This window comes from Sapajus apella, unplaced genomic scaffold (assembly GCF_009761245.1).
Source record: "Sapajus apella isolate SASKATOON/1434 unplaced genomic scaffold, GSC_monkey_1.0 scaffold70, whole genome shotgun sequence".
NCBI classification, from domain to species: Eukaryota; Metazoa; Chordata; class Mammalia; order Primates; family Cebidae; genus Sapajus; species Sapajus apella.
Window position 1 is genome coordinate 1,011,858 of NW_022437010.1, and position 14,935 is coordinate 1,026,792.

The window sequence follows — 14,935 nt, forward strand, 5'->3', positions numbered from 1 at the left end:
TTTTTTTTTTTTTTTTTTTTTTTTTTGAGATGGAGTTTCGCTCTTGGCTCACTGCAACCTCCACCTCCCGGGTTCAAGCAATTCTCCTGCCTCAGCCTCCTGAGTAGCTGGGATTACAGGAACCTGCCACCATGCTCAGCTAATTTTTTTTTTGTATTTTTAGTAGAAACAGGGTTTCACTATGTTAACCAGGCTGGTCTCAAACTCCTGACTTCAGGTGATCCACCCGCCTTGGCCTCCTAAAGTGCTGGGATTACAGGCATAAGGCACTGTGACTGGCTAGCTACTGGAAATTCTAACTGATGTCAATATAATACTGCACTACAATTTTTGGTTTTAACATTTAAAAAGCCTCAAAAGTACTGAGTTAATCTTTTAAACATAAATTCACATTTCCCCCATCAAATGAGAGGATGATTTTTTTTTGAGTTTGATAAGCAAATGAGTAAAATTCTAATTTCCGAATCTGATTTCTTTCAGAATATACCTGGAACACAAAAACCGGTCGGGGACAGTTTTCAGGACGTACTTACAATCCTACAGCAAAAAACCTAAATATTGTGAACCGTGCACAGCCCATTCCCTCAGTGCATGGGAGGACAGACTGGGTGGCTAAGTATGGAGGCCACCGGTAGGAGTCTGTGGTTGAAACCCACAGCATTGCTCCATAGCGTACATGCAAGTTCCTTGACTGTGGGAAATGTCTACAAATGTCTATTTCTGCTACTGAGTTCTGGAAGAAATATGCAAAAGTGGGTACTTGGAAGAGCAAAAGTCATCTCCTGTTTTTCTTTCCATGAAATCCATTTTCTTAGCATCATTGCCCAGTGTTTATATATGAGTAGGATGTTACAAAGTATTGAATAAACTATTTGCCAAAGTATGAAGTATTCAATCTACAATTTAATAAACAGTAAATCCAATAAGAATCCTTAAAAAAAGGAACTTCCAGAAAATGTTTAGAGCGTTTTAGTTTCATTTGTTGTATGTGACCAAATGATTTATTATTTCATCACTTTGCAGTGACTGGCTCTTTTGTTTTTGCACAGCAGCTGGGCCAACCTCTGCTGCCTGTCAGCTGTGATTATTATTTGGCTAAGGCTCTGCACTGCCATTTTGTCAATGGCAGAAAGATTGCAGTTATTAGTTTTTCTACTTTGAAACTATGGGAGCAATGGTCATTTCAGTATTGAGCAGGACGTCTTTTTTTGGAGGCAGAGTTTCACTCTTGTTGCCCAGGCTGGAGTGCAATGGCATGATCTTGGCTCATTGCAACCTCTACCTCCTGGGTTCAAGCGATCCTCCTGCCTCAGCCTCCCTAGTAGCTGGGACTAGAGACCTGCACCACCATGACTGGCTAATTTTTATATTATTAGTAGAGACGGGGTTTCACCATGTTGGCCAGGCTGGTCTCGAACTCCTGACCTCAGAAGATTCACCCGCCTCGGCCTCTCAAAGTGTGGGGATTACAGGTGTGAGTCACTGTGCCTGGCTCTTTTTTTTAGAAATAAATTTATCTTTAACATCAAAGTTATGCCACCAGATTTTAATAGATATCTATGTTTTGATCTTGACCAGTACATCTCCCATGAATTCAAGGTGACCGTCAAACCCAATGGCTTGATGACTTCCATATTAATCAAGTCAGGGTTCTCTTGGCTTGACATCATTAAGAAAGTTCTTGAAACTATGTTTGATGCTGGTTCATTGGACTTTTCAAACTGCTTTGTTGGTGTGTCCCTACCAGGCGCAAAGATGAAGCTTACGAGCTGGTTCCCCCAAGCCAACTCATGCTGCTGACCACTGACTCAGCTCTGACCTTCACATTTGCTCTAAAGCAAGTGCGTTCAGCTGCTGGGGCAGTGATTTCACATAGTACATATATTATTTTCTTAGTTTATTTCCAAACTGGTATTCTAAATAGACACTTTGAACTTTGCACTACTCTGTTTAAACTTGCAATTTCTGGACTGGATAGTACTGTATATTCTTTTTAAAGAATAATAATGTTATCAACTGCTGAGATTTTTATGTATTTTGTGACTTTGTAACAACTGCTATTGTAATAGGTATCACCTTGTGGGCATTATCCAAAGGCATATTATAAAATAATAATGATATTTTTGTATAGAAGATTCAGCTGTTCAGATGTAAGATGTTGAAAAATGTTAAAATCTAAAGAGTAATTTATCCTAGTGGTAATGGTTATATGTATTTGTACAGTTTAAATCAATATCTCAAAGCTGTGCAGTCTTTTATGTTACTGGGAAACTTTTAAACTCTATTCAGATGTTAAAATAAATATGGTTAACTAGTGTGTTTTCATTATGTTTTTAAATGTTATATTCTGAATGCTATTTGTTGTTGTTATCTTATTTAGTAGACTTTAAAAAAAGCCATTTTAGGGCCAGGTGCAGTGGCTCACGCCTGTAATCCCAGCACTTTGGGAGGCCAAGGCGGGCAGATCACTTGAGGCCAGGAGTTCAAGACCAGCCTGACCAACATGGTGAAACCCCATCTCTACTAAAAATACACAAAAATTAGCTGGGTGTGGTGGCTGGCACCTGTAATCCCAGCTACTCGGGAGGCTGAGGCAGGAGAATTGCTTGAACCCAGGAGGCGGAGGTTGGAGTGAGCCGAGATCATGACACTGCACTCTAGCCTGACCACAGAGCAAGACTCCGTCTCAAAAAAAAAAAAAAAAAAAAAAGCAGTTTTAGGTTTATGAAAATATTAATCAGAAAGTAGAGTTCCCATATGCCCCTTTATCTCCCCCTCCCAAATTTTCCCTATTATCAAAATCTTGCATTCATGTAGATCATTCATTACAACTGATAAGCCAGTATTGATACATTGTTATTAACTAAAGTTCACAGTTTATATTAGGGTTCACGCTTTGTGTTATACACTATGGGTTTTGAAAAAATACATAAGGACATGTATACACCATTATAGTATCATAAGAATCCTTTCACTCCCTCAAAATCCTGTCCTCTCCCAATTCATCCTTCCCTATCTTGCCCTGAACCTCTGGCCACCACTGACCTCGTTACTGTCTCCATAGTTCTTCTTTTACCAGAATCACCTGGGGTCAGGAGTTCGAGACCAGCCTGGCCAACATGGTGAAACCCCATCTCTACTAATACAAAAACATTAGGTGGGTGTGTTGGCGCATGCCTGTAAACCTAGCTACTCAGGAGGCTGAGACAGGAGAATCACTTGAACCCGGGAGGCGGAAGTTGCAGTGAGCCAAGATCGTGCTATTACACTACAGACTGGGCGACGAGCAAAACTCCATCTGCAAAAATTAAAAAAAAAAAAAGAAACTGCCAAACTATCCTCCAAAGTATCTGTACCATTTTGTATTTCCTGCGGCAATGAATGAGAAATCCTGCTGTTCCAAATCCACACCAGTGTTTGGTGGCATCAGTGTTTTGGATTTTGGTCATAATTTAGGTGTGTAGTGGCATCTCACTGCTATTATATGCACAATCTAATGACATGATGTTGAGCATCTTTTCATCTGCATTGCCATCTGTCTGTCTTCTTTGGTGAGGTATCTGTTCAGATCTTTGGCCCACCTTTAAATTGGGTTATATTCTGACTATTGAGTTTCTTTTTTTCTTTCTTTCTTTTTGAGACAGAGCCTCACTCTGTCGCCAGGTGCCAGGCTGGAGTGCAGTGCTGCGATCTTGTGGTGCAACCTCCGCCTCCCAGGTTCAAGCAATTCTCCTGCCTCAGCCTCCCGAGTAGCTGGGACTACAGGCGCACACCACCATGCCCAGCTAATTTTGTATTTTAGTGGAGACGGGGTTTCACTATGTTGGCCAGGATGGTCTTGATCTCTTGACCTCATGATCCACCAGCCTTGGCCTCCCAAAGTGCTGGGATTAATATCAAAGGGCTCAGGTGATCCTCCCAAAGTGCTGGGATTACAGACGTGAGACATCACTCCCAGCTATCAGAGGCATTAAACAAGACAGTTCTATCAGAAGGGGAATCGTAAACTAAATAGTAAACATCAGCACAACTTAAAGCCATTAAAAAGAATTAGATCTCTAAGAAAAGAGTTGAACCCAGATGTGCTACAGTTTCATGCCTTTGAGGCACTGTATGTATTGCTCCCTCTACCTGAGACATTTGTCCCTATCCTTGTCTATGAATTACTCATAGGCAACTGACAAAAGTTCATGTCAACTGACTGACTCAGGAATCAACTGGCAAGACTCAGTTTAACTATTGGTTCCTTTGTGCAGCCTCCCTTGACTCCCTAAACAGAAATGCCCACTCCCCTCCTTGATGCCCCCACAGTAATATGGATCCACCTTCATTACACTTATTTCTATATTGCCTTTGTTTAGATGTCTGCCTCTTCCACTAGACTCCAGGAAGGCAAGCACCATGGCTAGTTCCTTGCACTGCTAGGACCCAGCATAACCCTTAGGACAATAAATACTCAGGAATCTTTGCAGAGAAGTGAGGACGAGGGGACTTGGTAAGGGCTATGAAGACCTCCTGCCTCCATCGGTGGGCAACCTTAGAATTTTCTAGGCTGATGGCTTGGAACCAAATAGTCACACAGGAATCTACTGGCACCTAAACTAATTCCCACTTTCAGGGAACCTTGTCATTCAGGATCCAGGTCCTCCTCTAGGACCGAAGGTGGCAAAATGTGTGCCCTTTGGAAACACTCCATGATACATGAAGAAAGGGCCAAAGTCACAATTCAAAATCTTAGCTGTGGAAGCCTGGGAGGATGGTGGGTTTGGATGCTCTATGGCCTTCTGATGCCTCTACCACTGCAATACAAGTGTCTTTAATTGTCCAGTGTCCTATAAAAAAGGATGGAAAACTAGAACACTTTCAAGGGGCTTAAGCAAATACGTAAAGTGCCTGAATTATACTTTAAACTCAACCAATATCAGTTAGGGTAGATCAGTAGCAAATATCCTTACCTTTTTAAAGAAGGAATGAAAACTAAAGCAAGGGGTACCAGATTGAGTTAATTCCTCATGCTGAAACAAAAATAAAGTGAACCAAAAATACACCAGTATTCAGTTAATGTGTCCAATGTGGAGGCCAAACTACTAGGTGATTCAAGCTCTAGGTGGGTCTTCTAATTAATAACAACCAAAAAAAAACACTGGCTTTTTTTTTTGTTTGTTTGTTTTTTTGCTACACAGTCCTAATCTTAGAAATCCTCAGTGGCCAGGTACGGTGGCTCATGCTTATTACCCCAGCACTCTGGGAGGCCAAGGAGAGAGGATCGCTTGAGGGAAGGGGTTACCAGTCTGGACAGCACAGCAGGACGCTATCTCTACAAAAAGTAAAACAAATAAGCCAGGCATGCTGACAAGCGACAGTAGTACCAGCTACTCAGGAGGCTGAGGTGGGATGATTGAACCCAAGAGTTCGAGGCCACAGAGAGATATGATTGCACCACTACCCTCTAGCCTAGGCGACAGAGAAAGACATTGTCTCTTAAAAAAAAAAAAAAATCCTCAGAGATCATTTTTGAATGAAGCTTCAATGCAATGTACAATCAAGTATCTTTCCTTGGTCCTTAAATTACTCAAAATAGGTAATTCCTAAATATTAACAAAATACTTTCATGTTTCTATATCTTGCTAGCAACATCTCATTCTATGAACTAGACAGCTCTGGCAATGAAGACACCATAGGAAGTATTACTTATAGTAAACCATATTTTCATTTATATTTCATTTAACATAATTTCAAAGTCAGTCTATGCTTTAAGACAGGCAAAAGAACAGATATTCTAAATCTCATAAGAGAGTTTTTCACACTGTTCCTCTGAGCAGGGAATGGGGTTTCAGGGTTCTCAATGACAACACCTAACATTTTAACATGGAGATTTACCAGTAGATACAGAAAGCAATAACATCAATATACAAGAATCGATCTCTATGAGGGTCTCAATAAGCTTGTGGTACATACTCACCACCTCTGTAGGGTTGTAATGATAACGACCGATTTTCTACTCCTCTGCCAAATTTGGTGTCTTTTTTTTTTTAGGCAAAATGTCAAAAATGCAAAAAATATTCCTTATTTCTCTTAATACATTGAAAATAGTGGAAGATTCAGATTTGAATTCTTCATGAGTCCAGCTTTGAACACGACTTCTACTCATCGTATGTCATCAACATACGAACTCCAACTTTGGCGACTACCAGCAAACTGTTCAAAAGAAACAGAAAACGTCAGGTAAAGGACAGAACAGGCAACTACGTTTTTAAGGAACTAAACTCTGCAGGTTCGTCACAACTGCGTGGGGGAGGAGGTACTAAGGCAAGAGTGGTCACAGGTAAAATTTCCATCCCTGGAGGAACCAGAGAAAAGCATGCCAAGGAACAGTATCACTCTGAGGTCTTAAAATAGCACACATGAGCTGGATCCTAATGCAACTGCCAATAATTTGAAGAAACAGAGGCAAGAGAGAGCAAGGCCTCCCCGCCACACAGAGCTAATTAATGGTAGAACCTAAAGCCTCTTAGTTTACTGCTCTTGATCTAGCTCCACACTGACTCTTTTGCTTCAGGTATAAAACATTACACTGGCAGCATCACGATCATGATCAAAGTAGAGGGATGTAATCTTTCTCCAAAATAGGCTTTTTAAAATTCCCCTGCCTTTAGGATGTCTTTAGCATACTTAACAACTGAACTTTTTTTTTTTTGAGATGGAGTCTCACTCTGTTGCCCAGGCTGGAGTGCAGTAGCACGATTTCAGCTCACTGCAACCTCCGCCTCCTCAGTTCAAGTGACTCTCCTTCCTCAGCCTCCTGAGTAGCTGGGATTACAGGCATGCACCACCACACCCAGCTTATTTTTGTATTTTTCATAGAGACGCGGTTTCACCTTGCTGGCCAGGCTGGTCTCGAACTCCTGACTTCAAGTGATCCACCCGCCTCGGCCACCCAAAGTGCTGGGATTACAGGTGCAAGTCACTATGCCTGGCCTACAACTGAATTTTCTAAAACTCACAATTTGGTTTAGGTTTTATAATCAAAATTAGAAAACAGGATTCAATCAAAATTCCCTTTCAGCAAAATTTTCTATAAAATGTCACCTATACATCTAAGAAATATGGGACCCCCCCCACACATCCACCTCAAGTCACACAAAAGGCTGCAGTCATGGCTTCGCACTAAAACTTCGGCCACCACAGGGACGAGCTAGGATGGACCAGAGAACAAATACGAGAACAAAGCCATTTTCACAGTGAATGGATATACTCATGCCATTTTGACATTAAACCAACTATTGCTTTTGAAGCATTTTCTACTAGTGTATAAATCAAATGTCAGTTGATGCATGGTATCAGATATCCTAAAACGAGTAAAGTTTTGAACGCACAAAGTATCCTGGGCAATAAAGAATAATAGAATAGAAAGTACCTGGCACCTGCGATTAAACCTACAGGCATGACTTTTCCATGGTAGTAGGATCTCAATGCCATAACACTAGCAAAGGTGCCAGATGTAGCGGCTGAAAAAGATACAAAGAAGGGTGAAAACTCATTACATCTTCTACGCAGGAGAATCAGAAGTGGGCCAAGCCCCACTTATCTCTCCAGGCTCACACCTCATCCTATGCTCATTCCTCCTGCCCCAGGTAGGGGGAGATTACTGGCTGCCCACATCCTATGGATCCAATTACCAATATTGGTCAAATAGGGCCCTTCAAAGCCTGCCTGCCCTTCCGGCCTCAACTCTTACCACTCATCTTCTGCAAAACCCACTTCAGCCATCAATGTGTTAGTTTTCTCCAAAATGCTGCTGTTTTTCATGCCATGCAGACACTATTTCCTCTACCCTGCACACAATTCCCACTCGCCATCTGTCAAAGCACCTACTACATGTCAAGCACTGTAATAGGTGCTGAAGAATACAAAGGTAATCGAAACTGTCTTTGCCCTTTTACAATGCTTCAGGTCTGATGGGACAGACTTTAAAGAAACACACAAAGAAAAAGAAAAGTACAACTTGTGCTTCAGGTATAATTGATGCTACACAAAAAAACATAACAAGGGGATCAACCTACTCAGGGAGATCATGCAAGGCTTAGCCAAGGAAGGGAAGATTGGCTGAGATCTGAAATTACAGCAGGAGTTAATGAGCTGAAGGATGGGAAGGCCCATTCCAGGCAGAGGGGACAGTATGTATATGCAGAGGCCCCGGAATGAGAGGGAGCACACCACATTCACCCTAAAAGGCCACTGTGGCACAGAAGTCAAGATGCAGCTTGTGAGGAGGAGGTGCCTGATGACATGGAGGCTTGAAGGCCATACTAGGGATTGGGTTTTCATTCTAAGATCAATGAGAAGTTATTAAAGAATACTAAAGCTGGGCGCGGTGGCTCACGCCTGTAATCCCAGCACTTTGGGAGGCCGAGGCGGGTGGATCACAAGGTCAAGAGATCGAGACCATCCTGGTCAACATGGTGAAACCCCGTCTCTACTAAAAATACAAAACATTAGCTGGGCATGGTGGCGCGTGCCTGTAATCCCAGCTACTCAGGAGGCTGAGGCAGGAGAATTGCCTGAACCCAGGAGGCAGAGGTCGCAGTGAGCCGAGATCGCGCCATTGCACTCCAGCCTGGGTACAATTCTCCTACCTCCGCCTCCTGAGTAACTGGGATTACAGGCGAATACTAAGCAGAGGGACACATGAACAGAATTGCATTTTTTTTTTTTTTTTTGAGACAGAGTCTCACTCTACTGCACAGGCTGGAGTGCAGTGACATGATCTTGGCTCACGACAGCCTCTACCTCCTGGGATCAAGCAATTCTCGTTTCAGCCTCCTCAGTAGCGGGGACTACAGGCGCCCGCCACTATACCCAGCTAATTTCCCCCCCCCCCCCTTTTTTTTTTTTTTTTTTTTTTACAAGTTTAATGCAAATTATACCGGGTAAATACAGTCATGAAGTATGGAAATCTTTCCATATTCTGTACATAAATGATAAACAGAAACCAGCACGATTCCTGCCACCCTACTACCCCCATTTTAAAACTTTCCAAGGACTTGGTAGAAGCAATGTAACTGTCGTAAGTTAAGTATAACGAACCCGTCCCATCCCCCCAAACCAGGGCCTTTTGGAAAAGACTAATCCGCATACACAGCTGCCCTAAGGACATATAAAAGCAGACATACCTAGGAAAAGCCAAACGTTCTTTGGATCCTGAGACAGCTGGTAAGAACCCAGGCCGGCTAGGCTGCCGAAGAACAGCCCCACAACCAAGGATGGTACTCTGCCTAGAGGGAAGCAAACACAGCTTCATTTTAACATGAGGCACTTGCTTCACTAACAGAATCCACCAGACACCCCTCCCTACAAAGACAGACAGCAAAGAGAACTCTCAGCTCATAGCCAAGGTGGACACAAGAGGAGGATGTTTCAGGGACTTTTCTATCTTATCAGAGAAGCCAGGGTCTTGCCACCCCATCTTTCTCCCCTCTGATAGGCAAGGCACTTCCATCTAAGGAAAGGAAAGGCCATCTTCCCTCCTTACATGGAACTGTGGCTAGGCCTTCTTTCTAGTCAGGCCTGATCAACCATGATCAGGCGGGTTGTACAGGCAGGACCTCCCACAAATCACAAAAGGAGAGGGGGAAACAGTCAGTCAGTTAAAAAAAAATAAAAAATCTTGAGAATAAGAATTCTGGTGCAGGGGTTGGGGTGGGAATGTAGGCAAGGACAAGGGGGCAGAAACAAGCACAGCCACTGACACAGCCCTGCCTGGCCTAATGAGGAGACTTCAAAACACAAGTCTGTGAAGACCAGAGGTTTCCTCCTACTTGAGGCCAGAGATGGCACTTGGGGGCCATGGCTGATGCATGGCAATCAACAGTAACAATCTACAACAACCCCTGCCTACCTTTAGATAAAGAGGCAAAAACAAGGAATTCCACAAGAAGGCTGGCTTGGCTTTGCCAGATAACCAAAAGGCAAGTATTGGAGCTGCAAAACTGACAAGGAAGCCTGCACTCCAGCTTGCGGACCTACAGCAAACCTGACTCAAAGGAGATGGCTCTTCAGACAAGTGCCTGTTTGCAACAACAAAAAAGCAAAAAAAAAAAAAAAAAAAAAAAAAAAAAAAAAAAAAAAAAAAAAAAGGACATGGCTCTTCAGAAACCCTGGGCACTCACTTTTCACTCAAACAACGTGAAGATGTTAAGAGGCTAAGTAACAACAAAACCATACCTGTTTTTACATAGCCAAAGATCCCGCCAGAAGTAACCAGTGCTGTGTAGCCATAGCCAAACCAATGCAAAGGCACTCTGAAAACAGCAGGGTGAGAAGTCAGTGCCAACCAGGCTTTAGAAACAAACCATACTGTCACAGGATGGGACTAAAAGGTAATCATTCCTGCCAGATGAGCCTGTAATCCCAGCACTTTGGGAAGCTGAGGCGGGCAGATCATGAAGTCAGGAGATAGAGATCATCCTGGCCCACATGGTAAAACCCCATCTCTACTAAAAATACAAAAATTAGTCGGGTGTGGTGGCGCACACCTGTAGTCCCAGCTACTGAGGAGGCTGAGGCAGGAGAATCACTTGAACCTGGGAGGCGGAGGTTACAGTGAGCTGAGATTGTGCCACTGCACTCCAGTGTGGTAACAGAGCAAGACTCCATCTCATAAAAAAAAGAAAAGGTAATCATTCCTGACATGTCTTATCACTGAAAATAAGGCCCACAGAGGTTGAATGACTTTCTGAAAGCAACTTAACTCAGTAAAGCCAGAGCTGGGACTCAAACCCAAGTCACTGGCACACAGGTCCTGTGATCCTCCCACCCACCATACTGTCCCAGGCAGTCTACTTTTAGGGTTTTCAGCTGAGGAAAGGGACTCTGGTTTCCAGAAGCTCCTGGCTACTCCATTGACATTTACTGCCCACTCACATTGGGGTGAAGCCCTTCTCCATTCTTCTCTTCTCTGTCCAGACAGGAGACTACCCCAGGCCTGCACCTGCAGAAAACAGGCTGGATCAGAGGTGGTTAAAGGCACAGCTCTCCAGCAGTCAGAAAGAAGTGTGTCCAACCCGCAAGCTACGCAACCTAAGTCTCAGCATCCTTCACTGTGCCATGGGGATAACACTGCTACCAATTTCCTGGGGCTGTTGTGAGCATTCGGGGTGGGGAGGGTCATAAGTCATTAGCACATAGTAAACGCTGAACAGATGTCAACCATTGTCATCAAAACCTCAATTCTAATCACAGCAAACTGAGCAGGACCCACTGACCAGCTCTATAATCAGGTAATGTGTTAGCCATTTCATCAGCTAACCATACTACCACTAAATCGGAAAGCAAGTACTCCCATGCTCTTAATCCAACTACTTTAACGTCTCTTTTTGGGGGAGGCAGCGTGTTGATTTTCGTCCCTGCCAAAACACCCAATTTCAATACTCAACTTTTTTAGAAACTTCTGCATCCAACTCACAGGTTTTCTTTTTTTGAGGGGATGGCGGGTGGAGTCTCGCTCTGTTGCCCAGGCTTGAGTGCAGTGACACGGTCTCAGCCCACTGCAACCATCGCTTCCCTGGTTCAAGCGATTCTCCTGCCTCAGCCTCCCGAGTAGGTGGGATTAGAGGAATGCCCCACGACACCCGGCTAATTTTTGTATATTAGTAGAGACGGGGTTTCACCCTCTAGGCTGGTCTTGAACTCTTCACCTCGTTATGCCCGCCTCGGCCTCCCAAAGTGCTGGGATTACAGGTGTGAGCCACAGCGCCCGGCCCCTACTCACAGTTACAGTTAGGAGGACGGATAAAATATAGAGCGGATAAGGGGAGGATAAAATATAAGGAAACCCTCGTCATATTCACATCTGACGCTGCACCCTTGGAAAACAGCTCTTATTTTCTTACAGAAAACTATCTTGTATCTAGTGAGCCTAACAAGATGGAAAGCAATACACACCCCGTTTATCTCGTTTAAAGAATCAGGCCGGGCAAGGCTGAGGCGGGAGCCTGGTTTGAGCTCTGGAGGCAGAGGCTGCAATGAGACGTATCAGGCTACTGCGCTCCAACCTGGGCGACAGAGCGAGACCCTCCCTCAAAAAAAATAAAATAAAAAATAAATTTCCATAAAACGAGGAAGGGCAGGGGGCTTGGGATCTTGCCCACAGTTCTTAACTGGAGGCGGCAATGAGTTAACGAGGCTTTTAAAGAGATGGAGCAACAAAACCTCCAGGAAACGAGGCAACACCATGCTACTTGGGTGAGCCTTTGCCTCAGGAGCTCCGCGCGTCCACAACCACTTTTAAGACAAGCAGAAAATACCTAAAGAGCAAAGCATCGACCACACCGACTAAAGGCCCGGCTGAATCCGGGGTACGAAAAGCAGACGGCCGTGAAACTCCTAAATAATCCCTAAAAGCTAAAAGTGGCAGAAAATAATAAGACTATTCCCCAAGGGTCCGCACCGGTCTTCCGAAGGCACGCACGGTCCACAAGTGCACAGAAGCCGCGGCGCAAGACAGCCAGGTCTCGCCGGAAACGCGGCAGCGTGCGCTCTGCCTTCTGGGGGCGCGACTGGGCGGGGAGAGGGGCGGGGCATTGTGGCGCGTGCGCAGTTTACCGGGAGAGAGAGACGGGCAGGGGAGAGGGACGGCGGCGCCGGAGCTAGAGCTGCCGAGTAGCAGCAGCCAGCGCCCTGCGTCGCGGGGGCGGGGAGTAGGGCGGGGCATGGCGGCGCGCCAGAAAGTCTCGGGAACAGGGCGGGGAATCTCCGTGCTTCCTCGGTCCCCAGGCTCACCGCCTGCAGGGCCGACTAGCACCAGTCCCAGGTTTTATCTTCAGTGGCCAAAAGCCGGAAACCCGGAGTTGGAATTGGGTCTTGCACAAGCTGGACCACGTGAGCTGCGCCAGGCCGGAGGTGGGGGCCACCGCTGCAGGAGGAGGGCTTCTGAGGCTGGATTCTGAAGAACCCCGTTAATAGAGGGACAAGTTACAGGGTATAAACCAGATACGGGCCATCAGGGATGACTGTCACTGTAGCCCGATCTCGTTTGTTTACACCAGAAAGGGCCTGCCTTCTACCTGAAAGAAAACATGGCGGCTGCAGAATGTGGCTCACTGCCAAATATCCGTTTGTTTTAGGGAGTGAGGCTACTTGAGAAGCATCTTAAAGGAGGAGAGAGAGCAAGTTAAATCTGATCTCCACCCAGCTCTGTGGATCCCTGATGTCCACAGCGTGACGTTATCTCCATTCCCACCTCCAAGCCGCTCCTCTTCCTTGTTTCCTGCACCACCATTCGCTCAGTTGCTCTACACTAAAATTTGCTGTCATCGTTGACTTCTCTCCCTCCTTCCTCCCGTGCAGGTATCAACGTAGACAAATCTGATCAATAGAATCGTCAGTGAATAAAGCAAATTGTAGCGCATATTCCTAAGGAAAACTTAAAACTTGCCGCAGCACCTACTTTCCAGATAGCATAACTGAAGCCCATGTTTATCATAGCTGATTCTAACCAGCCAAAGCTGATAATGACTAAGAACTTGCGGCAACTGCAGTATGCCAGACCTTCACTTTAACTGAAGACTTTCCTGAACAATTAATAAGGAGACTTGTCTTAACCAGCAGGGAATAGCTTTAGGGACTCATTCTTCTCCATGCAGGGGCAAGCGTCAAACCTTAATTAGGATCATCCAGGATGATCCTCGGGTCCTTCCCCCACCTTATACGTGAAGAGATTGAACCTCAGAGAATTAAATTACCTACATTCCTGGTCAGTGGTAGAGCTATTATTTAAAGTAAGGTCTAACGTCAAAGCCTACGTCCTTAATTCTACAATATGCTGCCTCTTGTAGTGTCGTTCCTCAACCAGAACACATAGCTCTTCTGAGCAGGTACAGAGGGCAGGCACCATGGCTTGTGCTAGGACCCAGCACAACCCTTGTGACAGTAAATACTCCAGGATCTTTGCAGAGAAGCGGGGACAAGAGGAGTTGGCAAGAGCTATGAAGACCTCATGCCTCCCATCAGTGGGCTGCCTTAGAATTTTACGGGCTGATTGCTGGGGACCAAATAGTCACACAGGCATCAACTTGACACCTAAATTCCCACATTCAGGAGAAGCCAGGTCCTCATCTAGGGCTGAAGGTGGCAAAAATATATGCCCTTTGGAAAACATTGCATGACACATGAAAAAATGGCCAACATCACGATTCAAAATCTTAGCTATAGAAGCCTGAGAAGATGGTGGGTTTGGATGGTCTATGGCCTTCTGATGCCTCTACCATTGCAACACAAGTGCCCTTAATTGTCCAGTGTCCTATAAAAAAGGATAGAAAAGTACGAACAATTTCAAGGGGCTTATGCTAATACATACAATGCCTGAATCATACTCTAAACCAATGCCAGTTAGGGTAGAGCTCAGTAGCTAGTATCCTTTCCTTTTAAAGAGGGAATGAAAACTAAAGCAAGGGGTACCAGATTGAGTTAATTCTTCATGCTGAAACAGGAATAAAGTAAACTAGAAATGTACCAGTATCCAGTTAATGTATCCAATGTAGAGACCATGATTGAAGTTCTAGATGAGTCTTGTAGTTTCACATTTATGTATGAAGTAATTAACAACAACAAAAATACCATTTTTTCTCTACACAATCCTAATCTTAGAAATCCTCAGTGGGCAGGTACGAATAGCTCATGCTTATTACTCCACCACTTTGGGAGGCCAGGAGAGAGGATCACTTGAGACCAGGAATTTGAGACTAGCCTGGGCAACATAGCAAGATCCCATCTCTAAAAAAAAAAATGAAATAAATTAGCAGGGTGTGGTGATATGCACCAGCTGTACCAGCTACTCAGGAGGCTGAGGTAAGATGATTGAGCCCAAGAGTTTGAGGCTCAGTGAGATACGATTGCACCACTGCCCTCCGGCCTCGGCGACAAAGACCCTGTCTCT

At 44.6% G+C, this 14,935-nt stretch overlaps 2 protein-coding genes and 1 long non-coding RNA gene across 25 annotated transcripts in view; 1 reads left to right on the forward strand and 2 right to left on the reverse strand.

Annotated features, from left to right (window-relative positions):
- MAK (male germ cell associated kinase) overlaps nucleotides 1–2,325 on the forward strand; it is a 53,015-nt gene extending 50,690 nt beyond the window's left edge. For 6 of the 10 annotated variants that reach the window (XM_032249954.1, XM_032249952.1, XM_032249955.1 and 3 more), the window contains 2 exons: nucleotides 481–631; nucleotides 1,748–2,325. In XM_032249954.1, coding sequence (XP_032105845.1) covers nucleotides 481–631; nucleotides 1,748–1,997 — 401 coding nt within the window. In that variant the 3' untranslated portion in view covers nucleotides 1,998–2,325. Of the gene's footprint in view, nucleotides 1–480; nucleotides 937–1,747 lie in introns of those variants that run through there. The other 4 variants (XM_032249958.1, XM_032249961.1, XM_032249957.1 and 1 more) reach the window with 2 other exon arrangements.
- LOC116531270 (transmembrane protein 14B-like) overlaps nucleotides 1–13,419 on the reverse strand; it is a 115,193-nt gene extending 101,774 nt beyond the window's left edge. For 2 of the 14 annotated variants that reach the window (XM_032249980.1, XM_032249976.1), the window contains exons 1-4: nucleotides 12,449–13,407; nucleotides 10,843–10,990; nucleotides 9,174–9,275; nucleotides 7,418–7,508 (exon numbers count right to left, since the gene is read on the reverse strand). In XM_032249980.1, coding sequence (XP_032105871.1) covers nucleotides 7,418–7,508; nucleotides 9,174–9,275; nucleotides 10,843–10,990; nucleotides 12,449–12,712 — 605 coding nt within the window. In that variant the 5' untranslated portion in view covers nucleotides 12,713–13,407. Of the gene's footprint in view, nucleotides 1–5,685; nucleotides 6,199–7,130; nucleotides 7,196–7,417; nucleotides 7,509–9,173; nucleotides 9,276–10,224; nucleotides 10,302–10,842; nucleotides 10,991–12,330; nucleotides 12,415–12,448 lie in introns of those variants that run through there. The other 12 variants (XR_004260341.1, XM_032249988.1, XM_032249981.1 and 9 more) reach the window with 12 other exon arrangements.
- On the reverse strand, nucleotides 10,308–10,836 carry LOC116531283. The gene is made up of 3 exons (XR_004260347.1): nucleotides 10,691–10,836; nucleotides 10,487–10,491; nucleotides 10,308–10,389 (listed from the first exon to the last, which is right to left on the reverse strand). It is a non-coding gene; the product is annotated as an uncharacterized LOC116531283 (long non-coding RNA).
- Nucleotides 13,420–14,935: the final 1,516 nt, after the last annotated feature.